At 46.4% G+C, this 27,936-nt stretch overlaps 1 protein-coding gene and 1 pseudogene across 1 annotated transcript; both read left to right on the top strand.

Annotated features, from left to right (window-relative positions):
* Positions 1-458: 458 nt before the first annotated feature.
* Positions 459-6,299, top strand: LOC144766876 (hemoglobin subunit beta-3-like). The gene is made up of 3 exons (XM_078650586.1): positions 459-613; positions 2,136-2,358; positions 5,863-6,299. Exons 1-3 carry the CDS (start codon positions 522-524, stop codon positions 5,989-5,991), a joined length of 444 nt encoding a protein of 147 aa, XP_078506712.1. The 5' UTR covers positions 459-521; the 3' UTR covers positions 5,992-6,299.
* A 10,314-nt stretch (positions 6,300-16,613) lies between these two features.
* LOC144766875 (alpha-tocopherol transfer protein pseudogene) lies at positions 16,614-17,447 on the top strand (annotated as a pseudogene).
* Positions 17,448-27,936: the final 10,489 nt, after the last annotated feature.

Raw genomic sequence — 27,936 nt, 5'->3', positions numbered from 1 at the left:
TTGGAAGCAAAGAGACCTGATTTCACTGAGAGGCCATTCCCTCAAAGGTGCTGCCTTGAGGGCCGTATGAGGACCGCAGAGGCCCACTTCCACAAGGTGAAAGCAAAATTCCATTGGGAAACTGCAATATATTTTGTAATTCAGAATGACCTTTGGGCAGCAGATGTGGTTTCAGGCTCCACTTGTAGGCCTCTCTCGGCAAAAGGATCAGCCCCAAAAGTGGAAGAAAGTTCACCTCGAAATTCTGCATTCCAGAGTGACCTAGGAGATGAAAATGTGTTATGCAAAGGTTAAGTGATTACGAAAGGAAGGAAAAGTCAGAAGGGGCCACAAGAGAGGTCTGGTGCACTGCCAGTGGAGATAAGAAGGGCGGCCTGACTCAGCAGAGTGAACACTGTGGGTGGGACCTGGCTGCTGTCCCTATAAATCTCGGAGGGTCGGAGACGTTTCTTGCAGAAGCATCTTCCAGGAGCATAATCTTACTCAGTGAATTGTGCAGCCACCCACCGCCAACAGCAACCATGGTTCATTGGACAGCAGAAGAGAAGGCCGCCATCACCTCAGTGTGGAACCAAGTTGATGTTGCGGCTGATGGGCAAGAAACCCTGGCCAGGTATTTAAAGCCAAATGTTACCTCCCACCATGCCAGTTGTCTTACTTTCATCTTTATTGTCTACCTCTTGCACCACTTTCTCAATGTTTAACACCTTTCCTTATCGGAATCAACTCAAATGAATTTGTTATTCTTCACCTTAGATCAATGATCTTTGTCATTCTTCTGTTTCATGGGCTTTCTCTTATTTTCATTTCCCTTTTCTCAGTTCGGTTAGTGTAGCTCAAATGCAGAGGTATCCATTACCACATATGCAGTTTGCCACAATAATCTATCCTTTCCCTCAGACATGCACATGCACAAGTGCCCCGGCTTCAATTGTGCAAAATGCAGAAACTAGCAGGATCTGGTGATTTTCAACACACAGAATACTTGATGGTAGACCGCAAAGTATTCACCCGGGTGAGCATTGAGAGACTCTAGGGGATACTCAGTGTGCCCAACAGCTGTGGCAGTAGTAGCTAACCGGATTCAGACTTATCTCCCGTTTGTGCGGACATTTTCCCCATTAAATGGCTTCAGTCTCTGTGGTAGGAACTTCTCAAAAACACACAGGGCCATTTATGGGACTTGGTTCTTTCTTAACTTTGTAATGCCAAATATTCTTGGGATAAAAGGCTTTTAGCGTGATGATCAAATTATTTCTACGAAATATTATTTATTGTTCTTGCTTTTTCGTTTTTGTGTCCTCTACCTGTGTTTATATTTAGAAGTGAATCAAAAAAAAAAAAGAAGGGTACAATTCACAAAGGGCCTCCACGCCCGTGGGGCAGGCTCGGCATTCGTGGCGGGGGTCCCGCACTCATGGAAGGACCTACGTACTGCATTTATCCATTGCGGGGGTCCCAGCAGGTTGTGAACCGGCCCCACAGTGACGGCAGGCCCACAATGCATTGCCACCATGGTGGACCTGTAGGCTCTTATGTCATTTCCTGAAACAGGCTCTTATAGCTTGAACCACCTTCAGAAGTGACAGACTGAACACCACCCACGTCCACTTCTCAGCATGTGGGTGCCATTTAAGGACTTTTTCTGTCTGGAACCGTTATGGTTTATGTAAAAGTTCTGAAAACACTGACAAAATGGCGTCAGAGGGTTCGATCTTAAGTGGACTTCAAAGCCCCTTTGATGCCATTCTGCCACATGCCATACCTGTATCGATTTACCACCAGTAGAAATGACAGCTAATCCACCTTCTCCTGATCTCTAAAAGAGAGGGGGAACCCGGCGGGGGGCGGTCGAAACAGCCACCAATTTTTATGGGATGTCCCATTATTGCCCACCTCTAAATTAGACCTTGAAGGTTTGGACCTCGGATCCTCTTTAGAATCAGAGCAAGTACAGCGATTTGAAGTCTCTTTGTACCACAGTTCTTACATTTGTTTTTTCTCTTTATTTTTAGTCACTGGACATTTCTGCAAGTGTTTTCAGTTCATGTGTTTTTAATATTTAAAAAGACTGAATAACAGAAGTAGTCAGTGTGAGCCAAATGTTGTCACCTTTTTTGTCTCCGCCCTCTTAGGGTGCTGGTCGTCTACCCCTGGACCCAGAGGTACTTCAGCAGCTTCGGGTCCCTCTCCAGCGCGGCCGCCATCGCTGGCAATGCCAAGGTTGCCGCCCACGGCAAGAAGGTCCTGTCCGCCCTGGGAGGAGCCGTCCACCACCTCGATGACATCAAGGGCACGTTGGCCAAACTGAGCGAGCTGCACGCGGACACCCTGCACGTGGACCCACAGAACTTCCGGGTAAGTAGAAACTCGCTCTATAATTTGACTGCTGGGTCTTGCAGTGTCTGACCTCCTATTGACAGAGGGCACCCGAGAAAGAGAGAGAACTTCTCTTTCCAATATCTTAAAGGACAGAATAGCCATCAGAACTGACTTCAGGGAAAGAAGAGCCCTTTTGTTTGGGCTGAATTCGAAGGAGAAAAAAAGCATCATTCAGAGGTCGGACCAAAGGATGGAGTTGTGTATTTAAGGAGCAGGTTGAAAACGAGTGGGAGAATGTGAAGGGGAAGAAGAGAAATTCAGCGACAGGGAAGCGGAACAATTGAAAGACAGGCAGAGGTAGTGCTTAATTTGTGAAAGAATAAGTGCCGTGGATCAAGGTTTTCCTCGGAAGGCCCCCGCCGGCGCAAACAGAAGGCCGTGTGCCGAATAACAAGTCTGCACAGTCTTAGTTCCTCCTCGTGGCTCTTAAATCCACAGACACTTCTTGCCCCTTTATCGCAATCTTACATGTTCTTTTTCACCCCTACCGTCTCCTTTCCTCACTGTTTTCCCTCCCCTTTTCTTTCTGACTTTTGTGTTTTTTCTGGATGGTCTGTTGAAGAAAATAAGTGCTCAAAAATCGTCACCGGTCCCCCTCACCTGCAACCACTGGGCATAGTGGAATTTGGAATTTGGAAACGGATTTGTAGAGCACGTAGCTACCCTAGGGCGTCCCAGCGCTGTCGGTCAACCTATGTTTCCGGAGGGGGAAGAGTCCTATGGGAAGAGCCAAGTTTTAAGTTGCCTACGGAAGGCCAGTGGGTTGTGTTCTCTTCGGATGGAGATTGGCAGGGAGTTCCATAGCTTTGGGGCGTTATACGAGAACAATCTCCCCCCAGAACGGGTCTTATGGATTCTGGGGATGCTGGCCAAGGAGAGGGCGTCTGATCTCAGTTGCCTGTTGGACTGATGGGGTTTGACAAGGGAGCTCAGAATCGGTGGACCTCTACCGTGCATTATCTTGTGTGAGATGCAGAGAGTCTTAAAGGTGATCCTTTGTTGAACTGGAAGCCAGTGCAGGCTTTTGAGGGCTGGTTTCGCTGAGCATTTTGATTTAGTCCCTGTTAGAATTCTGGCCGCGGCATTTTGGCCGCATTGTAGTCTGTGAATAACAGAGGGGGGGCCCCCAAGTAAAGGGCGTTTCCGTAGTCCAATCTGGAGTTTACTAGGCCCTGCATGAGCAGCTTCCTAGATTGGAAGGGGATTAGATGGAGAACCTTCCTAGCTGTTTGGATAAGGCCAATGCAGGTGCCTGCGGTTTTTCTGGCCTGAGATTTAAAGTTAAGGTCTTGATCTAACCAGATGCCAAGGCTCTTGACTTCTGATTTGGGGGTGTGAGGAGGACCCATACAGTCTGGCCATATAAGGGATGAGGGAAGTTTGTGAGGGTTTCCCAGGAAGAGGATCTCGGACTTCTTGCCGTTCAGTTTAAGGCCTGATTCGCACAACCACTGGAAGATGTTCTCGAGGCAGGCTGCCAGGTTGTCTAGGCTTTTATTCGATTGGTTGATGGACACCACCAGTTGTGTATCATCGGCATACATAACTGTTTTTATGCCGAATGGTGTTGTGATGTCTTCTAACGGGGACATGTAGACGTTAAAAAGTGTAGGGCTCAGGGATGAGCCCTGGGGGACCCCACACTGAAGCGGGAGTGCTTTGGATTTGACCGCGCCATCAGACACTTGGAAGGTTCTCCCTTCCAGGAAGGATTTGATCCAGACAGGGCAGTGGCGGATACTCCTACCATGCTGAGCCGGTGGATGAGGATCGCATGGTCTACCGTGTCGAAGGCAGCACTCAGATCAAGGAGGATCACTGCCACTGATTCTCCTTTGTCTATGATGGTTCTTGCCTCCTCGATAGTCTGATGTCTGAGCGATAAAGACATGGCAGGCGGGGCAGAAAAGGGAGTGAAAGAGATTGAAAGAGCTGGATATCGAGAGGGGAACAGGAGGGTGAGAGAACAATCTTCAGGGGCATAACCACCGAGGCAGAACACGCGCTGTGCCTTTGGCTTGCCCAGATAGCTCAGCCTGTGTCAGACCTGGGCTGGTGCTCCTCTGGGCCAGTGGGCTGGCAGACCCGGGGGTATCACTGCTGGTGGGTAAGGTTTTGTTGCTGTAAGTGGCGCAGTTGCATTTCCTGCCTGCAGCTATTCCCCAAATGGAAAATAATGCAAGACAAATTATTTTAAAGTATGCTTCAAAACCATTTGTTTTTGCAATTGGGTGGTTCCTGTCTCATGTAGTTTCCCAAAAGCACGGCTGACCTTCATGGTTTGGAAGGGAAGGTGTTTGTGAGTTTTGCGGTAGCTTGGCTTAGAGAGTGCAGTACATATAGGATGAAGACTCTTCAAAATTCATAGCAGTGTATTTTGTTACAATGTGATATTTGCAACACTTTTCAGTTGAGTAAATTAAATTATACATTTGCATTGAAAGGCAGTTGTTAGAAGTGACAGATTCTGATCATTAATTTAGAAAAAAATCATGTTCCCACCACCACTGCCTGATGCTGTTGCTGAATCAAGAGGAAAGCCAGCTGTTATTTGCCCCTATACATGGACTAGAGTATTACTATAGATAGAGTAAAAGAATAGTCTTTTGCCTTTGTAAAGCTTGCACCCCAAACTCATGTATTGCAAGATGATCTCATGTGATGATGAAGGCAAAGGAGGCACTGTGAAAAAAAGTATTTGTTTAGGATCACATATTGTGGTCAAGGGAAAACTAGGATTGATGGAAAATGTACTGGTTTCACGTTGTGCAATTCATCATTTACATGGCTTTCACATTCTTTCCTCTGTTTTAGATCAAACCTTAATGCTTGGTGTGTAATTTTCTGAGGCATTAAATCAGTGCACTATGTTAAAATACGTCTGGGCTACGCATGTTTCATAAGGATTGGTAGTGGCAGTGTTTGGGGAAGGGGATGTTTTAATGCAGAAGCTAAAATGAAAACCAGAGCACTCACTCTAGGTCATTCCATTGAGACCATTTGCTCCACCTAGCTAAAAATCTGTATTAAGTGTCATCCAATATTGAATTAATTCAGCCACTCACTTCTACCAATCCATGTATTCATTCAGTGTGCCATGCAGCCCTGTCTCCAATCTCCATCCATCCATTTAGTGATTGGACAATGTTCCATAATGAAAAATGGGTTGTAAAACATACAATATTTGCAATTTTTGCAGACCTCGCTTGAGGGGAGATCCGCCCAGACACCCACCGTGCAGAGGTCAGGCTCACTACCTGTGCTTGCTCACTAGATTCCGTTATGGGAACTGGTCTGACAAAACTTACCACAGTTGCTTTTTGTTCTGAGTTAGGCCCTGGCCTCGGTCTAGCATTCCCACTGATGAATAACAATTCTCTCTAAACTCTCATGTATTATTAATTCTAACATCGGCACTGATTCTAGGTTTTCACTGTATGTGACATCATCACTAACAGTCCCTTTTGCTTCCCTCCTCAGCTCCTTGGAAACTGCCTGGTGATCGCCTTGGCCCGCAAGCTGGGAGCCGCCTTCACCCCTGAGGTGCACGCGGCCTGGGAGAAGTTCCTTGCAGTATCCTGCATTGCTCTGTCCAAGCACTACCACTAGAGAGCACTCTGTGTGAAGACTTGAGGGGCAGGTCTGTGGGTGGAGATCTAGATGCCAGACATTTGCTGCTGTTGTGGTCTTCAGATGAAAATCTGAGGCTAGTAGTTTGTAAGCTGTAGGCTGTCATCAGCAGTCAGTAAATGCACAGTTTGTGGCTGGAGGTCTGTGGGCACATTTGTTAGCCTTTGGGTGGAAGCCTGTGGACAGCGGTACATTTGCAGCTGTTTGTGACTGCAGATAGTGTGAGAAGAGGTTTCATCAAGAATTGTGGAAACATGACATCAATAAAGAGATCCAGTGTCCTTCTACCCAAATGTGTCCTGTGTGCTTTGCTTCTTCACTGATGGGCCAAGTAATTACATTACGTGCTGTACACCTATTAGTACTTTCAGAGCTCCGTGGATGTTCTCTCTTTGGTTGGATTAATTGCATGTCAGCCACTTGAAGATGTAGCTGAACTAACCTGAAGGAATTCTTTGCCTCACTTAGTCCCTCCCCCCTCATTCGTTCAGGGTCTGGTATCTGATGCATTTATTCACAACTCTCCTGCAGAAAACAAAGCAGGTGAACCTCAATGGGAATACCTCAGGCCACTAATTTCACTTAATTAATTTTACAATCTGTTCTTTATTTTCATTTTGTAAATCTGTTTTCCTTTTGTTTATGTGAACTTCTTTCTTTATTCAAATGAGGTATTGTTGGGACAACGGAGGCTCAATTTAAAGTCAATGGTCCACAGGCAGTCTGCAGAATCAGTTGAAAAGAGCAATTCTCTCCAAACAGTTTCTGGCTCGTTTCTGGCTTTCCTATAACCGACTCAGCATGGATGGAGGGTGGGTGGTAACTCTGTCGTGATGGACGGACCCATCAGTGACAGAAGATGTACAAAACCAGAGGTGGACCAAGCAGGGAAGAAGACATGAGGAAAAATAATCGTTTTATTAAACAATAAACAAAGATAAAATGTCATTAGCTCCACAAATGCCATTCAAACCAAGATACACATACAGAATTAATAAAAAATGCAAAACAATTAAAAACCTATAACATTGATAACAACATTCCCCACCAGGAGCTTAGAAGTTTTTCATACAACACACCATAGCATACATGTCAACCTCTTGAGTCAGAGATGCAGGTGAAGTCAGGTCAGGCATTAAAGAGGGTGATCCCATGAAGGTGAATGGAGAATACACACTTTTTGAAGAGTGAACTCGTTTTGAAAAGCAGGTGACCACATTATAGTCTATGGATGCATTTTTTGTCACATGGATGAAGAAAATAAGTAAAAAGTGGGTCCATCCACTAAATACTGGTGAGTTGATAATTCAACAATTGGTACAGAGCCTTCAACCATGTCTCATACTATGCAGGTGGCCAAGATTCATTGCCCCTGAAGTATCCACCAGTATGCCGCCTGCTTATCATCTCTGTCAGTCACACTGCAACTTTACACTGGATCTGTACTGTGATAGCAACTTTACCACTGAAAAAGTTCCCACACCACTGCCAATAAGAACTGTGTCACTCCTTCACCTTACAATAGCATACCTAATAAATAAAATTCACTACAGGATACAGTTCCTTATGCCACAAGCTGAGTGGCGCACTCTCATCAGAGCCACAATTTACCAAATAATTACAACATGCTCATCATAGACACAACTCAATGTTTGATGCCTTTTAAACCTCAGCTACAACACATTCAGTAAATACCAACCACCTCACTTTCACCTAGTTCCATTTTCACCCCATAACCTTCGCTGGAGAGTGACTTCCAGTGCCAGGAATTGACCATGAATAGATGACAGCCTGTTGAGGTGTGGGGGTACTGAGTAACAGACTTTGTGGAGTGACAGGAGATAGAGAAGGTGTGTGAAAAGTAGAACCAACCAAGCAAGCCTTGAAGTATAACCATAAACATGACCAAGCAAGGGCCTTCACCTGGCTTTCATGATCCAGGAACCTTATGTCCTACAAATGTAGATTTGCACACCACTGTGGTTGTGTGCCATGCTCGTTCTAAAGGAACATAATCCCTTACACAGACGTGGTGTGTGGCTGTTATTCCAGTAGCCAAAGGGAAATACATTGATACAATACTGAAATAGAGGGGTCAGCCTCCAACTACGGCTTAACTGTTGTTTAATTTTATCCTATATATTCTCCTGGCCCAAAAGACTCACACATCTTTCCATTGAGGTACTACATCAAACAGATGGTCTGTTAAACATCCAGGCAGAGGACATCTCTTCTCCACAAGCATGGTATTAGGGGACCACTAGTCCGATCTGTAATGAGGGATGACGCGCTGCTCCTCCTGCCACCCGAATGGAGCAAACCTACATAGACAGATTTGCCCCATCTCTCTAACAGGAAGACAATGCATCTCAATAGGACTCTGTGCCCTGTGGGGTCTAATTCCTGGTTACTGGTCTGGACAGCCTTGCTATGCCTTCTCACCCAGGAGGGTTGGCTGCCCTAGTGGTGGCCTGACCACTTCATACACATTCTGCTCTATGGAATGAAGGTGGATCGGATTTCAGCTAGAACTCCTCCAACCTCCCATGCTAGTTGTTGCTGCAGTGACAGGGCGGGGAAGGGCCTGTTGTATTCCGTAAGCACGACCCTAGCCTTGTGACCTTCTGTATGGCCATTCCTTCGAAATGCTCACCCACCACGACAAATGGCTAAACTGTTGCCCAGCGACTGGCCATATCCGACCTACAACTCATACCTCTAATATCCTCCCTCCGCCCTAACTTCCTCATTCCCCCATTCACAACTTTTAATAATCTTTTACTAGGTTCTTTGCTCGAGGTGACACATATTCCTAAAACGGGGCAGCCTAATGCTGGAATGTGATGGGAATAAAGTAAGCAAGGAAATAAGAGTCCAATAAGTATTAATTTTACCTTGTGGGATGCACACACGGCAAAAACATATAACTTATTATTCATATTTTTACATAATGGTTTTAAATTGAAATGAGTATGATGTAGGTCATTGAACTACACTCTTTTATACTGTGTTTCAGGATTCTCCCACGAGAAGCTTGTGAGCTACTGGTAGCTCTCCAAGTCCCTGTACATAGCTCTCCTATGTGATGCCCAGCCTGCTAAATTTTTAAGGTCGGTCTTGGTGGAATTAATATAAGCATACCTGAATTGAAAAGCCTGCATTGAAGACCACAATGTGTGTAATTTCTGCACTGGTAGGCACCCATAGTGGAGTGGAGTGGTGTGGCTCACTGGTTAGAGGCGGCAGACCCGAGAGCAGAGAACGGGCGGGGACCAGGGTTCGATTCCCCATGTGGCAGGGTCTTGGACCAGGATCAGCGGACTTGATAATTCTCGCCTCGGTGCCTACTCTATCCGGGGACCACACTCGGTAACTCTGGGCATTAAGCTTGCCTCATCTCCACAACGGCCCCCCACAAACGCCAGGGATGCCTGGTTTCACCTTGGAGACCCCCAGGAGGGACTATCTCACAGGGAAAGCCAGGACGGGTTCCCCAGCGGTCTATAGCGCTACGAGGCCTGCGGTGCGGGTAGCAGTGCGCTTTACAAGACACACTTTACCTTTTTACCTTTTTACCATAGTATAATGTGCCCACATACCTAATATTGCTATCCCTGGCAAAGTGGTGGTAATTCTTAGAATAGTGTGGGCCTCTTTGACATTTGATGCCCATTTGATGTGTGGGTCCTGCATAATGGTGATGACTCATGACATATTGTGGGCATCCATGGTATAAGGCTGCCTACCCGTGAAATCGTGTTTATCCTGACCTAATCTATGGTATAAGGATGCCCACCACCAGAATAATTATTATTGTGGCATAATTGTGGTAATTCATGACATATGATTGACATCCATGCATAATGGTATTTATGGGTGTGATAATGCTGGCACTGCCATAATGGTTGGCATGTTCTGTACATAAGGGCATTTAACCCCTTCCATGCGTCGGACGGCCGGCGGCCGTCCGACGTCACGGTGGGCGTGTGCGGAGGATGGCCGGGGGGCGTCCGAACCACGCCCACGCCGTAAATCACCCGCACCGCGGCGGAATTTTCGCCGCGGTCAAGGGGTTAAATGTCCATATCTGATATTGGGTGGGCCTGGCATAATAGTGGAAATTCATGACATATTTTAGGCTGCTATGCATGATCATGCCCATCTCTGGAATACCACTCACTCTGACATAATATTCGAAGTTCAGACCGTACTGCGGGCTACTATGGCATCCGAAGGTAGCATACGAGCGTGTAAGGCAAAATTGTTTTTTTTCATGAAAATGATCACCTATTGTTTTTAAGGTTTTTATTTTGATTTTCAAGCAGGTAGAAAACAGGAGTTACATTAGGATAAATAGGATACAATTCATCTAGCCATAGCCGCTTGCTTAAAAAACAGCACAAGAATACGCAATTAATCGCTCCCCTTTTTCTATGAGTGGAAGAGGAGAAAGTTAAAAAGAAGAGAAAAAGAACAGGCAATACAATAATACCTTTCATTTACAGTAGGATACGTCAACATAATTTCACACGTTATTTCATGGCAATAACATTAAAAAATCCTAATTAATCCAACTTAATACTTCGTAGGAAGTTAAAAACAAGCATTTGCAATGCAATAGGTCTCGCATTAGGAGATTTTGAGCTATTGGTATTGTAAATGACAAATGTTTTATTTCTATGTTGGCTTTGAAAATAGCGAAATTAATAGCTTTGTCATTTACAATGCTAATAGTTTTAAATTTCGCAAATGTGATACCTATAGCAATAGTAATGCAATATGTGTTGTATTTACGTGACTTAGATGTATTGATATTACAAATAACAATGGCTTTTAATAAAAAAAAAATGAATACTTAAGTAAAAGTTATTGTAATTTATAATGGTAATACCTTAAACTTTTGTAAATAACTTTTGTGAAGATTACGTTCAGTGTATTTTATTGTGACGAAAATCCAAGAACAGAAGTGAAATATTAACATCTTTTTGTGACATTTGTAATAAAGCTTGAAACATTGAGAGAACATATTTGAACCAGCGTCCGCATGCTCATGACGAGCTGAGCTTGTCATGAGGCACGGCGCTCCTGTGCTCATGACGAGCTCAGCTCGTCACAGGTGCATTACCTGCCGTGGAACGCTCAGCACAGCAGGGGAATTATCCCCGCATGCGAGCGTTCCACGGCTCATGACGAGCTCAGCTCGTCATGAGCACCGGAGCGCCGTGGCTCATGACGAGCTCAGCTCGTCATGAGCCTCGAAGAGGCTAAATAGACTACTATTAACATTCTATTCAAGCTGCATGCTGAATGGTAGATCGGTGCCTTATTTATTCCACTATTTTTATGACTTATTTATTACACTATTGTGATGTTTGTGTAGTGTAGGGTAGTGTTTTAGGGTTTAGGGTAGTGCTGGGGGATCGTGCAGGGTAGTGATTGTGTGTAGGGACCGGACTAGTAGTTGGGGGAGGGTCATGCTGGGGTAGTGTTTTAGGGCTTAGGGTAGTATTGTGGTGTTTGTGTAGTTGATAGTGTTTTAGGGTTTAGGGTAGTGCTGGGGGGTCGCACAGGATAGTGTTTGAGTGTAGGAACCGGACTGGGGGTCGTGCTGGGGGTAGTGTTTTAGGGTTTAGTGTAGTGTTGTGTAGTGCAGGGTAGTGTTTTTGGGTTCAGGGTAGTGCTGGGGGGTCGTGCATGGTAGTGTTTAAGTATGGGGACCAGACTGGGGTCGGGGGAGGGTCGTGTTGGGGGTAGTGGTTTAGGGTAGTGTTTTAGTGGTGTTTGTGTAGTGTAGGGTAGGGTTTTAGGGTATAGGGTAGTGCTGGGGGGGTTGTGCAGGGTAGTGTTTGAGTGTAGAGACCGGACTGGGGGTCGGGGGTCGTGCTGGGGGTAGTGTTTTAGGGTTTATGGTAGTGTTGTGGTGTTTGTGTAGTGTAGGGTAGTGTTTTAGGGTTTAGGGTATAGTGCTGGGGGTTGTGCAGGGCAGTGTTTGAGTGTAGGGACCGGTCAGGGGTCGTGCTGGGGGTAGTGTTTTAGGGTTTAGGGTAGTATTGTGTAGTGCAGGGTAGTGTTTTAGGGTTCAGGGTAGTGCTGGGGGTTTCTGCAGGGTAGTGTTTAAGTGTTGGGACCGGACTGGGGGTCTGGGAGGGTCTTGCTGGCAGCCCTACTTTATATTCATTTTGATGAAATGTCTCACACTGTGGCAGTAAATCTAAAATACAAAGGATGGTCTGATGCACTGTCATGAATGATCAGATTAATTAGATCATATGCAGACCAGCTGCAGTGCCAGCCTGCCCTCTTTAACTTATAACAGCAGTCTGTGGCAGTGCTGCCCTTCCATTTCTGGTGCTTTCAGCGATTTTAATTTCTTCTTCGAGTTTCTTGTTGCTCAAACAGATGCAATTTCTGCTATTTATACGTTACCCTTGTCTTCATTGCTTGATTTTGCTTGCGACAAAGTGATACTCATATATAGTTGTTGAAATGTCACTCCTTACACTGAAATTATGAAAACGTCGCTCACAGCAATCTGAAACCTTGGCAGCATGCCCGTGATGAAGGACACGTCGGGTGCCCACCCCGCGTATTGCTGTCTTAATTGCGGGTGCCCACCCTGCATTACGGTGCCCAACCCCGGTATGAAGTGGGAGCCTCATTGCCCCGAAAAACAGATCACCGCCGCAACCCGAGTGAAAAATGGCCGCCGACCCTGAAGCCCAGCAAAAGTTTGCCTGCCTGTGGACGGGGATGGCGGCAGGACCGGAAGAAGTGCTGGTGATGGTGCGGGGCTCCCATGAACAGATGGGAACCCTGATGCGCCTAAGGAAGTGAAGACGGAAGCCTACCCCACCTCCAAAAACTCCAAGCCCAAAGTCCCTGGTCCCAGGAGGGGGCCCGGATGAAGAGGCAGCCGGCTGAAGGAGAAAGCTGCTGCGGCTGTCAATGGCAGCCCGAGTTAAGGGGAGAGGCGTCGGAGCAGGCTGCGACCCAGTGACATATCCCATGCGGGCTTCCATGGTAAAGAGGGAGCCCCGCGGCAGCCGCAGTGTGACCGGGCGAAGAGAGAGTCCGAGGAGTTAAGGTGGGGAGTCGAGGCCCGGGGATCGGTTGTTCAGGTACCCTTTTAAATGTCCCTGTATGTGAAATGAGAGACTCACTGGGGAAGGGCGAAGACAAGAGTATGAGATCAGCCTGATATATTAGCGGCAACAATCTGTAAAACTGATTTGAGTTGGTTGAAGTAGTGTGCTTCACGTATATCATTTATGGATATATGCTCAAAGATAGAGAATACATTTGACATACTGAATAGCAAAGTAAACAGTAGCACCCCCTCCTCAAACACACACACACACACAGCCACACACACACACACAATTACACACACAAAGACAGGCAGACATGGACACGTGCACTCACGCACTGACACCGGAGGCACGCACAGACACAAACTGCACAGGCGGATAACTTTCCCCATAGCTGTGGGGTGTGTTAGGGCAGCTATCGTTATGCCTCATTCAGGCACCTTTAATGACGTAGAGGAGTGGGAAGGTGTGGGAGCGCTGCTGCCCCCTCCCTGTCTGATACGTTTCATTCAGCAATGAGCAAGGAGAGAATAACTTTTTTGGACCTCTCTATATTTGTCACCTCTGATGGACTCCAAGCGAACTTTTTCGCAAACCCATGGCAAGAAACTCGCTCTTGCTATTTGAGAGCCAACATCCCAAGTCCCTTCGTGAAAACCTTCCGTATGGTCAATTTCTTCGGGTCCGCAGAAACTGCTCTACTAAAGAGACGTACATCAAACATTCTGCGAATCTCTTTAGCCAACTACAAGCCAGACATTACCCTAAGTCTTTGATCAAACGATCTTTGAAACGTGCTAGCAATAATAACCGCGATGCCCTCTTAGAAGTATCGGAGAAGAAGCCACCTTTGACTAGATTAACTTTTGTAAGCACATTTAATACCAAATCGGACTTAGTGCAAAAAATTGTAAGACGTCATTGGCGAATCCTTAAATGCACGAACGACAAAATAGAACAACCATTGTTTGCTTTTAAGCGGTCTAGGAACTTGAAGGACTGCTTGGTGCACACCCGCCCTCGAGAAGGTTCCAAAGAGACTAATGAGACTCTATGGAATTTGCCACAAGTACAGGGACATCACCCTTGCGGTGGATGTTCTATGTGTACATTAACTAGGAAAACCACCCAAATAGACATAGGGACAGGCCACCCATGGTTACTAAAGCATTTCTCGAACTGCAATAGTTCGAATGTTATATATATAATGACTTGTCCATGCAATGAACGATATGTTGGGATGACAACCCGTAAGGTCCGGACCCGCATGCTAGAACACAAGAGCTCTTTTAAGTGTAAAAAAAGTGTGTCCAAATTGACAAAACACTTTTTGGAACACAATCACAAAGAGAATGAGTTCAGCTTTGCCGTTCTGGAGAAGCCATACATTCCGAATTGGGTCGGGGATCCGACTAAATTCCTTTTCCAGAAGGAGCAGAAATGGATCTACCGGTTACGGTTGGACAGCCAAGGGCTCAACGATGAAATACCCTGGACTACTCTGTGATGAGGTTTGGGATTATTTTCTAACCTGGGCATAGTTATGAATGCTGTACTCCCTTCTTTTTGTAATAGTCCTTTTGCCAATATATAAATATAAACATCTTCATATCTCTTATTGCCCTGTGGTTGTACAAATAGCTGTAGTTCTGGAGTTGTAATTACTCTATCATCTACCACTATGTTTTACAACTAGTTCCATCATTGAACAGCTAAGTTTTCTATATGGGGTAACGATCACACGTATATGAGGGCTAATTTGCCATCGCTTATTGTGACCGGTTCTCCAACTCTTTTACATTGTACTATGAGTTTTTACAGGTCGTTCTTGCATTTACGAGCATATTCTACCCCCTGGTACTTGTGAGCATAGTTCGTTTATTATATCGTATGGAGATCGCTCACATTGCTAAAAAAACTACAACTCCGACGGGATTTACGTCATATTGTAGTTTTTGAGGAAAACTCGCGAGTTGTGTGCATTTGCGCATGCGCGGCGCGGCTTGCCACGTCAATGCGGCCGTTCCCGGATGTTGGAAAGAGTTTTCGACTAGGTGAGTCGAATATTGTGACAGCATTGAGTATGTATATATACTGTATGTCTTAATAGGGTGGATTAACAAATAAATACTTAGCCCCTTGAGAGACACTATCATTCAAGCGCAACATTTCTGATGCTCGTTAGGGCGTGGCCCGAGTTGAGGTTCAAATATCCCACACTCTCCAAGTTCGTTGCCTCCCCCTTTCTCAGGTATTCGCCTGGGGCAACGACGGAGAGGTGAGTGGGAGCGTTCAAACAATGGACGTTTAAGATTAAGCAGTGTCCACTGTTTGTAATCATTCGCCTACTTGATCGACTAAGTTACACTGTGATAACTAGCTTGTGTGACTTAGTTTGTAATATGGACATTTTAAGCAATTGCAACATGAATACATTTTATGAACCGAGGTTAAGATTGTTTCTGAAGGTAGAATCGAGTGGTTTCTTGAGCTGTGCGTTTTTTTGAAGTTTAATTGAGATAAGGGAGTACATACTTATTGCTATAGAATGCGAGTATTAATGACTAGTTGTTCGTAACCCAGCGTTCTACTGTGTGCTTTCCTTGTTTCCCTTAGAGCGTGGCTTCATTTTTCCCTGAGTTTGAGTCCAGGCGAGGTGAGGTCTTCTCCCCGGTAGTGCTGGGTGAGTGGTTTAATTGCCCTTTGTTTCGCATTAACGTGGAGTGTCGGAATATCTTTTTAAATGTGTTTCCTGAATATTGGTGGTGTTTGTGTCTTTATAGATCACGCAATGGATCTATCTACATGGAGGAGCTGTAACTAACACGTTGTATCCTTTTCTAATATCACAAATTTCATATTATTTTCTCACTAAGCAGTAGCATCATTAATGAACAGGGGTCCTGATGAAAGCCTTGGGTCCTTCCCTTTTAGGTTGAAACATGTTGACCATTAATGCAGTGATTTTTTTCCATACTGCATTCTTGCACTGTTCGTTTTGTTTTTAATTAGGAAGAGGGTATATTCTCAATAAAAATACTGTTCTGTCCTCTATCCTATTTTACGTTCACCACATTTTCTTGCACTGCACTTCTACCCATCGTGTGTTTTTTCACTGGTCACCTAGTGCTTGTGGGCAGTGACTCCGCTCTCTAACTGGGTAAAATCGGGTCTCAATGATCTAGAGACTTATTACCACAGTAGGATGACCAGATGATAAAATTGATCATACAATAGTTTGATGGGTATCCTAAGAATTGAGCGAGTCCTTTTTCACAACCACTGACACTTCCTCTTATTCAGGTTATTGTCTATTCCACTCCGAATGTTTGTGATATCCATTCAGCTTTGCTATGGATTTGAGGTTTCCATATATCCTCTTTATTAGACCCCTAGGTTTACTTGTGTTTAAAGTTATTGAGGAGGGGGCATAACCTAGGCTAGGTCTTTAAACTCCCCTATGACCCTTTGCTTCACCCTTTTTGTAATAATGTTTCATTCAGCGACAGCAGCATGTCCGAAGAGCCCGTGGAACTCAACAGAGGCAACCCCAAACTCAACGATTTGCCTGGCCACACCGCAGTGAAGAAGGCAATCCTTTTCATACGGCAGAAAGCTGAGAAGGAGGGCTTGCGCTGGCCCCTGGGTTTGTCAGACGAGTTCTTGCTTTGATTTCTTCGAGCCAGAGATTTCCATATTGATCTGGCGTTCAAGCTTTTCAAAAACTATTACAAGTGGAGAGCTGAATGTCCCGATATAACTGCAGACGTGCGTCCATCTTCTGTGCTCGGCCTCCTGCATAGTGGTTACTTTGGAGTGCTGAGAGAAAGGCACTCCCAGGGGAGCAGAGTTCTCATTTACAGGATTGCTCAGTGGGACCCAACGTTGTTTACAGCATATGAAGTATTCCGCGTAAGCCTAATCACCTCAGAGCTCCTAGTGCAAGAGCTAGAGATCCAGTGCAATGGGATCAAGGCCAATTCCGATCTTCAAGGGTGGCGGCTCGCGCATGCCTTTCAGATTACTCCAATGCTTGTCAAGAGGATTGCCTCAGTGCTTACGGATTCATTTCCCATCAAAGTTCGGGGAATACATCTGATAAATGAGCCTTTATTTTTCCAACCCGCCTTTGCATTAATAAGGCCTTTTCTGCCTGAAAAAATGAAGGAAAGGATCTATATGCATGGAAGTTACTACACAGAGAGCCTGCAGCAGCACTTTGGAGCGAACATCCTCCCTCCTGAATACGGCGGTGTGGGCTGTGTCATGGATAAACTGTGCGAGGATAGGACCAAATTTATAAGGAAGTCAGAAGAATATCTTCTTGACATTTCTCAGGTTACCTAGTATGAGTACAACATTTGTCAGCCAAGCGTAGACTGTTCTTCACGGTGATAGCGGAGATGGTCATGCACAGTGGCAACTCAGCAGCAATAGATGCTGTGCTTTAGGCAGTTAAAACTAACCTTAGCACGTAACATTTCAAAATCCTCGAAACACAAGTGAGAAAGTTCTCTGTCCGAAACAGTATACACGCAGTTTACATGGGCCAATAGAATCATTGGTCAGCTTCATCTCATGCGTCAGACAAGGTTTTGCGAATGTACCAGAATACTGTTTACGAATGACACTTTTTAACCTGCAACTCCTGCATGTATACAAGTTTGTTAGTAAGAAGTCTGACTTAACAGGCTGCAGTCCTGCCAAGCATCACGCATCAGGTGTTAGACTACCACATTTTAGTGCAGTGGTCCGCATCACCGCACTGCAATGCAAAGTCACGCATAAATGGGATAGTGCCTCCTTGGCTGTCAAGCCATAGTAGCTCTGATAATGTTGCGTAAACTGAAGGAATGACAGCGCACCGTGTCATGCGCGTTGCTTTAGACAGGCTTGGGGCTGACTGAGGTAATACTAGCTGCAGCTAATAACTCACTTGGCGGCTACAATTCATTATCAGACGGATATGATTTCCCACCGCGGTGCGGTTTTCATTGGGTCTGAAGTCAGGAGGTAGTGCCCAATAGGAAGGCGCCGCAAGACGTTACGTGACGTCCTGCTGTCACCACCTGCAGTTACGTTTGTTGTGGGAGGCCAGCGAATCATGGAAGCGCTGGTCTGCTCGGCGGTAAATGTTAATCTCTGCCTACGTGAGTGCTGCGAAAATAAAGAGGGCTGACTGATGAAGCTGATGGAAAAAAGTTCTAAAACGTGCATTTAAATTATGATTTCTGTCTCTGACATGTTCCGTTTATGTTTGGCTTTTTTCTTAAATATTTTTTTTAGCTCTGGTCTCGCTTTGTTCTTAGCGCTTTTATTTGAATGATGAGCTTAATTTCAAAGTTCATCACTCAAAGTTTACGTAATCTTGTCACATTAACTACCAGCTGTACCTGCTCTACTGGGTCACACCTCTTTACTGTGTTATTTTACACACAAACCCTGGTTATTAACACACCGAACAGTGGGGACCTGCGCATTTCCACAGAGACAACATTATGTTCAAACCCTGCCCACTGCTGTACTACATTTTGTAATTCTTTAACTGTTACCATCTGAAGTGCAACATATTTGTTTCCTCTTTTTGTAAATTATTTAAATAGTCTAGCACTTGTTTTGTCCAAATTCAGTGCCCAGGTACTTGCTGTCTACCTCCTGCAACTCTTGCCTCATGGACGATCTGGAGTTTGCACTGAGCATGTCCCTTTCACCTCAAGGTAAACTGGCTCCAGCACATGCCTACTGTGATATTCTGTATTATATGTCACATTGTCAGCCATTGTAAGTCTTTTCTAGCTTTCTTATTTCAGAGTTCTGGAACTCTGATTACCAAGCTTCAGCTTGGAATGTATACCTTTGATCCTGTTAAGCAGTTATTCTGTTGTCTGCGCTGAAGGTGGAACTAGCAGGCTGAGGTGTTACCTATTACCTAAATAAAGAACCTTTACTTCACTTTTGACTGCCTGGAGGATCTTTACAATGGCGACGATGTTAAAGAACCCACCTTGGATTTAACCTTCAACCACCTCAACTCTAGAAGATTTACAGTTTTAACCACCTTTACTCTATTCAACCAGACACCATCTAAAGAAGATTTCAAAGAACTTATTGGTATCGTATACAATCTGATTTAAAGCTATGCCTTTTTGCAGCGTTAAAATACTGCCTTTTTAGGTTTCGCCTCGCCGAAAGCTGCGCAGCAGACTTTAGCGCAGGGCGAAATCGTATGTCTAGAGATGTGTACTCATGTCCCGCCCCTCTGTTCCATTGGCTAGCTCCAAAAATGGAGGCTAGCCATTGGAACAGACATCTGTCCGTCATGGCCGGAGCAGATTCGTGGGCGTTCCCTCGATTTTTACTCATCCCACCCCTTTTCCTACGTCATGCGGTGGTGGGCGGTGTTTTTTTAAACTTTTTTTGGGGTCATTCCTTCAGGCCGACCGCCGCCGGAAGAAGTCCTGGTGAGTGCTCCCCTCCCGCTGTCCATGTGCCCGTTCCCGCCCCCCCTCCTGCTGTCCATGTGCCCGTTAACCCGCCCCCCTCCCGCTAAATGCATTTCCCGATTTTCCCCTCAATCTTCCACTTTCACTTGTAAAATGTTGGCCTGTATGCTTCTCGGAAGCGCTCAAACTTTCAGGGCATTGCAGTTCTGCAACGTTTGACTCCGGTGGAGAGTATGGCGCCCGGTGGAGAGGGATTTTAGCCCCTGTCCCGCTCCCCGTCCACGCATGCGAAGAGCCCGGGATGCACCGTCCCGCCCCCCTCCCGCTGTCCGTGTGCCCGTTAACCCGCCCCCCTCCCTCTAAATGCATTTCCCGATTTTCCCCCCAATCTTCCACTTTCACTTGTAAAATGTTGGCCTGTATGCTTCTCGGATGCGCTCAAACTTTCAGGGCATTGCAGTTCTGCAACGTTTGACTCCGGTGGAGAGTATGCTACACAGGAAAAAATAATTTGTTAATTAATCGTTGTACACTGTACAAGAGTGAAACGTTTTTTCAATGGTCAAACTAAGTAGTTTTCCACTCGTAAAATGCTACCTGCGCATAACAGTTGGCCGTTCACACGTAAACAGCATTGTGAATGGAGCCCTCGTGGGTTTACTTTCACAGTACCTTTCACTCATAAAGTGAACATTTCAATGACAGAGAAAAAAACCTAAACAATCTCGCGTTACAGCTGCCGCCCTCGCCCCTATGGTCAGTACAAGCACAGCTTCCGGGTTTTGCATACACAGGTCACTGGCCCCCTTAAGTACCAACCACAGCCGGCAGAAATGGCAGAAACCAGAAGGCAGGAAGATGAAACAAACACCAGCGCGGAAACTCCTGCAGAATTCCTCAATGCTTACATTCCCTGGCCAAAGGACGAATGCGGGTGACCCAAGACCACCTCTCCTTCAGGAAGAAGCTCAAGACCTGGCTGTTCGAGCAGTAACGGCACCCCCCCCCCCCCAAACCAGCGCCTTGAGACCCTACGGGTGAGTAGTGCGCTATATAAATGACCTGATTGATTGATTGATTGAGTGATTGAGTGGGTGCACGGAAAAAATGAGACTAAACGCTCAACTGGGAAACAATACTAACCAGAGCACACCCACATCTGCTTCCCCTTAGTAAAGGTTACTTTGACATTCTTGTCACAGTGCAAGCGTTCTTTCCTGGCACTATCCTCAAAACTCTCTTCTCACTGCACCAGGCCTAGTTTTATATTTTTTATCCTCCTGCACGTTGGCAGGAACATCCTGCAAGGACGCTTAAATCATTGGTTTTCTTCCAGGATGTCACCCAATCTGCGCTGGGGTTGCTCCTCCAGTCAGGTAAAAACGTGAAAGGCTGAGACTGGGTTTGCTCTCTGGGGGTCGTCTGAAAGCACTGGCACGAAAAGCAAAGCTTCACTTTGAGGCCAAGAAAGAAATCTTCTGTTACAAAGAAACAAGATGCGATGTAAAGTGACCTTTTTAAACGCGACTGCTCGCTGAACCCTGGTCTCTGTTAATTAGAGCCCTGCGTCTCCGCCTCAGGCAGTCACATTCATAAATTATGTATAAATTAGCCTTTAATAATTAAAAGCGCGAACCGGAGAATTTGGGCGTTTCAGAAGCTTCTCTGGAAGTAGGCTAGCAGGCAGCAATGCAAGGACAGGCCACGCAGAGGGAGGCTGTTCACCTTAATACACACAACAGCAATGCAGAGTATAGAGAGGGCTTGTCAGCTTGTATCTTCAGATTTTCAGGATACGCAATGTTTTTCCATTGAGCTTATTCGGTTTTATGCAGCTAACAACGAAGCAATGAATACTGGCTGTGAAAGCACACATTTGGAAAAATGGAAAATGCCCAGTCTATATTCCCACATTTTGCTGAACACACAAAAGTCACATTCAACAGCTCACACTACTTTATGACAGGTTGCATCTGGGGTAATAGAGAAATCTATCTGCCTTTGGCATTCACAGTCTTTTTTTTATCACACAGAAAACATACTTTATCGCACTAGGTTCCCAGATCAAATGAAACTAGATAAGCCGAACTGTAAATGTTCGGAATACTTATCACAAGTTTTTTTTTTTACTCTGTCACTCCTTTCCTCATCACGGTCCTTCCTGCTCAGACAATAGGTCTCACATTTGCGAGAGATTAAGCTAATGGCAATGTAAATGACAATGCCATTTATTTATCTGTTTTCAAAACCAACACATAAATACAAATTATGTCATTTACAATGCCAATAGCTCTAACTGTTCCAAAGGCGAAACCATTGCATTGTAAATGCTTGTTCGTTTTGGAACAGATTTAACTAAGGGTTGCAACTTTAAGTGGATTTTATTCAGCTGCCATCTATTGTATGACTGTTTATTTTAGTGCGTGTCTCTTGAATTGGAAGAGCGGCGCTATTATTCTGAAAACATCTGAAGAAAACCGGCCTGAGTGTTTGTTCACACTTCATTTGTTTGACAAGTGTCTGTAAAAGAGCTGGATTACTGTATGCTCATTATTAGTTTGCTTGGTCCTGTACTGGCATTCACAGCACATAACTTTTTTTTTTTGATTTCTGTATTTCTTTATTGTGTATAAAAAATATATATTTACATGGAGCACGGAATATACATGAGTGGAGGAAGAAGGAAGAGAAAAAAGGAAAAGGAAAGAGGAAAGGAAAAGAGGGGGCGCCGGGGGGGGGGGAAGTGATCCGCTGGTCTTCCGTGTCTTTGAGGTAGTTCGATAGTTCGACAGGTCGAGTTCGAATAGTTCGGATGTCAGATTCCCAAGTCTTGCTTGTCGTTGTATCCTGCTGCCCCCCTTCTCGATGCTAAGCTGGTTTCCTGTCCATGCCCCGGACCATAGAGGGAACAGAGAAGGATAGAAGTCAGAAGTGAAAGAGGAAGCCCTCCGCCCCAAAAACACAAAACTCAACGATAAGATCACAAATTTCTGGGGAGCCTTAGCAGGGAAGGAACTAAGTGAGGACGAGAAAGCAGAACTATGGAGATCTACCTCTAGGAAAAAGATAACGGCAACGCTAAACCAGACCAAATTTTGGCTAGTGCACAAGGCATACTGGACACCGGCCCGTCTGGCCTCCTTGGGAATACCTCAGAAACCGTATGTCCCATGACAACACGAGACTGCTATGCCATATAATTAACCACTCCTCCCGGAGTAGCAATGCACAGCACATAACTTTTAACTGGGAATAGGAGCGCGACTGGATTCTTCACACTTCAGTGGTTTTCTTCATGCTTCAGTGGCTCAGCAATGACCTGGGAAAAGCTCTACCATTTCAGGAAGGAAAAGCCTTAGCGCTCGTCTTTTGATTTAGAAAAGCATCGTAGTTGTTCACAAATGTCAGTATTTCATGGATTGTATTCTGCAGTCTTCTACAGTTTGACTGTTTTGGCTTAGAGAAAAGTGGCACCAGTGTTGTTCACGTTTATTTTGTGTTAAACAAATACTTGGAGAAAAACGGTGCTACTGTTCATTCACGTATAACCTACTTAACAAGTTTCTGGAGAGGAGCTTAATACCTGTTTACCCACATTTCAGTTGCTCCGTAGTTTTGTGTTTACTTTTAAGCAGCTGCCAGTAAAAGCTTAATTACTGTTCACTCAAGCTCAATTTGCACTTCCAGTCTCGTGTTTACACTTGAACAACAGGTTTATTCTATTACAGGACCGGAGGCTTTGTATTATGCTTCTCTTTCTTTTAATACTACGCACAGCAGCCAATGAAATCTTTGTATATCAAAAACAAACTACATTTCCCATGATGCAAACACCACATCACTTCCTGCATTAGTCCATAAGACCTAGGCAATACCGGATATCCTCCTCTTTCTTTGCTGCTTTCGCAGCCAGTTAAGTGCCTTTTGATTACTGTTATGATGATTAATGACAGATGGTGTATGTCATGTTAATTTGCGCTTTGCGCGTGCCTTATTTCTGTGTTCTCACTGTTCTTAATCTGTGTTGGCACTGTTATGTATTGTATCGGTACTAGCGCTTGAGTTCCAGACGTCTCCGGCTGCCGCGCCACCCCCCTGTCATCGGGGGTGTACGCGGGCTTTGCCGACACGTCTGTCCGGGCCGGGGGTGAATAGCGCAAGCTCGCGCTGCACTCCTCCGACGCGCCTCCCTCGCTTGACGAGAGGAGTGCGTCTTCGGCATTAGACAGCTCAAGCAGGATTTTACCCGCACGGCGGGAGTCTGATTGCAGCATTTGCTGCAGGGGGCATGTTAGCGCTGTGTGGCACTTTGTAATCACCGGTACCAACCAGCCGACGGCTGGGAGCATTGCTATTGCATATCTGAGCGCAGAGGCCCCCCCTCATTGGCCGGAAGCGCTAGGAGCTTTCCCTTTTGTTCTTCTGTTGGTTTCGACGTGCGTAGCCCAATTGGGCTTGTTTTTGGTAGGATTGGGCTACGCACGTCGCTACTGCCCGTTTTTTCTAGGTTTTCTCTCATTTCTCTTCGGATTCTTTCATGAGCTGACTCCTCACGCTTGGCAAGCTGTAAAAAAACGCTGGACCTGGAGGGAGCACACCTCCTGTGTACTATCTATTGGTCTTTGCTCCATTTTACGCCTGTGGGCTGCAAGAACCTGACTACAGCCTTTGGCTGAGGAGCTAGGTACCTGGTGATTGTGTTGTGCTGTGGGTTAGCGCCCCCATTACTCCTTTCTAAGTTTCTACCCTTACCCTCATGAGTAAGTCTATGTACAAATTTGGAGATACCATGGATGATTGGGTTACCTATGAAGAGGATGAGACCTATGAAGAGGAAGTGCCTAACCCTTCGATTGAGGATAATATTGTTGAGGCCCTGGACGCCTCGATCCAGGATTCTGTCAACAAGGCCCTAGAGAAGGCAATTCCGGGAACTGTTCAACAGGCCTTGGCAACTGCGTTAAAGCCTATCACTAAGCAGTTGGAGAAGTTCGGCAAGCGCCATGGGTTTACTTCCCATACGAAGCCTAAGAAGGACGGGGTACCTTCTGGTTCGCAATCAGACTCTTGGCCACATTCATATTCCTTGCCCTCTCTGCCTGTCCCAGACCCTAGTAAGTCCAAGGTCCCGGACACGAACACTGACACTGACACTGACACTGACACTGACACTACAACCACTGACTCACCTGATGGGTCTCCCCCCAGGAAGCATGCTAGGAAATCTAAGTACGTAGATCCCGCTCCACCTGTGTCCATTACTTTTACCTTTAACCCTGCAGACATTGTTCACCCCAGGTCATCCGATTGGCTACCAGCAACGGAGGTCGCACTCTATATTCATGATAATCTCCGAAAGAGCTTTGATAAAGAGGTCAGGAATAGACTCAGGTCTGAGTGCCCTAGGCCGGATATTGCTGATAAGGTGGCGGAAACTCCCGACATTGACTCTAGCATGTTCACCTTTCTAAAAAAAATCGCGAAGGACCCTAAGAAGGGCATCGACGGTGCATGAAAGGGATGCCAGGAAAAGCTCCTGGATGTTGTGGAGCCCCTGGCCAATATTTTGGAGATGGCCTTGGAGGCACATGAATCAGCTGCGGCAAAGGATCCACACGTTCTGGCCGGTTGGACCCAGAGGGCGATATGCCTCTTGGGCAACGCTAACTGCGCTATTTCAACTGAGCGCCGTAAGTCCCTCCTCATGAGGATGGACTCCAACCTCACCGAACTTGCAGCAGCAGAACCAGGTCCGCTGACAGACGGCAGTTTATTCGGTGAACGCTTTGTGAATGATGTGGCAAAATACGTGGCTACCTTCACAACTCTCGATTAAGCCCACTCAGGCATAAAGCGAGCCCTTCAGGCTGGTGTTTTTAACAGGGCCAGGGACGCTCGTTTGGCCGCCAGTCTTTCCAAGGCCCCCAGAGAGGCGACTTTGGCCGTGGTAGAGGCGATTGGGATTCCACCCAAGGGGGAACATTCTACCCTACCAGGAAGCGCTTCAATAAGCGACGATTTAACAGGGGAGCCTACCGTGGTGGCTTCCAAGCCACAGAATCATCAGGTGAGTGCTCCAGATATTTTCACACTCCCTCTGGGGGGTCGTATTCGTTACTTCTTTCAAAATTGGGTTCAATTGTCTCCAGATGCTTGGATTTTGGAAACTGTTCAGGGTTTTCATCTAGATTTCTTTCAGGTCCCCGTGCAGGCCAGGTTCCCCAGGCAGCTGTCTTTTTCACAAGACAGAGTGCGTTTTCATCGATTCCAAAATAGGAGAATTTCTGCAGGAACATGCGATAGCGCGCTGCGACGAGGGCCCTCGCGGTTTCTGCAGCAATATTTTTCTGGTTCAGAAGAAAGGTGGCGGTTACAGGTTGGTACTCAACTTGAAGGAATTCAATGGTTACATGGTTTACAAATACTTCAAGATGAAAGGTATTCATCTTTTGGCGGATCTTCTGCAACAGGGGGACTGGATGGTCCGCCTGGATCTGAAGGATGCCTACCTATCTGTGCGATATTTCCTCTGCATCAGAGGCTCTTGCAGTTCCAGTGGAGAGACCGGTGGTACGAATATTTGGTCCTTCCTTTCGGGCTTTCGTCAGCTCCATGGTGTTTCACCAAGGTGTTGAAGCCTGTGGTATCCTATCTCAGGGAGCAAGGGATTCGCAGGGCAAAGGACTACTCCTAGAAATAACCCCTGCTCACCCTCTAGGCAGCGTGGCGCGAGCAGACAAGGCTAATCCCCAGAGCATGTAGGGTTAAGCATTTGCAATAATACACACAGTAACCAATTGACACATCACAAATAGACACAAGGCTGATTTTCTGTAAAAATATACTACTTTATATGCAGGCTTAATCAGGCTTAATTTACAGGTTCCAGTAACTTTAAAACGGTTCTAATAACTTAACAAAGGTTCCACAATACTCGTTGGCAATAACTAGCTCCTTGAAAATGCTTAATTCATAGTCTGTGCGCGTTGTAACGCTCCTGTGCGCTTTGTGCGATGCGAACCGGAAGGCCTTGCTGAACCTCACGCGCCTCGTGGTACGACGCGTACGGCGCTGCCGGTTACACTAGGGTACGAGCCGTAGCACTCCTGTGCGACTCGTACCTCGTTGATAGGACACAAGCTTTCAGAATGATATGCAGGGCGCAGCGCACAGTTCAAGGCGTTCAAGATGCTTTGGTTACAAACAGGCGGTGCGAGTCGTAGCGTTGCAGTGCGACTCATATGGCGATACAGACGTACTCTGTGTAGGCTCACGCGCCTCGCGGACACATCAGTCCGAGGCACGGCGTATCGTTTCCGCGTACAGTTCACAGTACCTTTGTTTGTAGGGGGTTCGGTGCGGACAATGCAGGGGAAGATCCGACGTCCCACGCAGCGGTGCCTTCCTCCTTCATGCGAGCTACGGCTCGATGGCTCGGAAGTCTCTTCACCTTGAGGGCAGCGATGCGTTGTGGGGCAGGTTCTTCACTCCAGCGTACGCTCCGGTCTTGAAGGGGGGAAGCGGCGGACGGTGATGCAAAGTGAGGTGCGATCCCGAGGTGTGGGACGGCCTCCAACCGCACTACGCGCCGCAGCTGCTCAGTCACGTTGCGAGCTACGGCTCGGGGGCCACAGGGTCGCGGTGCTCGGACGGGTCCTTTCTCACGTTGCGAGCTACGGCTCGGAGGGGCAACAGTCACGGTGCTCGGGCCAGGCGGGGCTGGTCCTTACTTTGTAAACTGCGGCGCGGCCAGGCAGAAGTCGCATTGCTCGGCAGGACAGGGGTGCTCATGCTCTTCAGAGTGTGCAACGAAGGGTCACAGCGCACTCAGCTTTCCTCGGGCAGCGCTGCAGGGTTAGACAGCACAATCCACAGCTTTTTCTTCAGGAGGGGGTAGCGCCCAATGTTCCTGGGGCGCAGTTCAGGGGGCAGGCTCACACGCAAACCCTTGGAGATCTGTTTCAGAGATTTGAACGAGTTGAAATAAAAGTCTTTCTCAGTCTTTGTCTTCTCTCCTTCTTGCAGCAAGGCACCCACCACAGGCCAGTCTCTCAGTCTAGAGACAGTAGTCCTCCATGTAGCTTTCCCGGGTCTTCCTCTTCGGGCAGAGTTTCTTCTTGGCGCAAACAGGATCTAATTTCTTGGGAGCAGGGCTCCTACTTTTATACACCATTTCTTTTGTTCTTGAAGGCCAGGGGGGCCTTTGTCTAATCCAGTCCAGGCCCTGAGCACTTTGTTTTGCAGACTCTGGCTTCTCCTTTCAGTGAGCAGGACAGGGACATCAGACGCTCCGCAGGAGGTGGAGCCAGCATTGTAGTGGCAAGTACAGTCCAGGAGTACTCTGTTGACAGTCTTCCCCTTTCTCTTCACAAGGTGTAGGGCAGAGTCATCAG

The sequence above is a fragment of the Lissotriton helveticus genome, chromosome 7, assembly GCF_964261635.1.
Source record: "Lissotriton helveticus chromosome 7, aLisHel1.1, whole genome shotgun sequence".
Lineage (NCBI taxonomy): Eukaryota > Metazoa > Chordata > Amphibia > Caudata > Salamandridae > Lissotriton > Lissotriton helveticus.
Note: the sequence above shows the minus strand (reverse complement) of the source record. Positions and strands in the feature narration are given on the sequence as shown.

What these genes read in the sequence shown, in the direction of transcription:
- LOC144766876 (XM_078650586.1), top strand. Translation starts at nt 522, where the DNA reads ATGGTTCATTGGACAGCAGAAGAGAAGGCCGCCATCACCTCAGTGTGG. An exon ending in GGGCAAGAAACCCTGGCCAG is followed by an intron (nt 614 to 2,135) that starts GTATTTAAAGCC and finishes CCGCCCTCTTAG; the next exon opens with GGTGCTGGTCGTCTACCCCT. An exon ending in TGGACCCACAGAACTTCCGG is followed by an intron (nt 2,359 to 5,862) that starts GTAAGTAGAAAC and finishes TTCCCTCCTCAG; the next exon opens with CTCCTTGGAAACTGCCTGGT.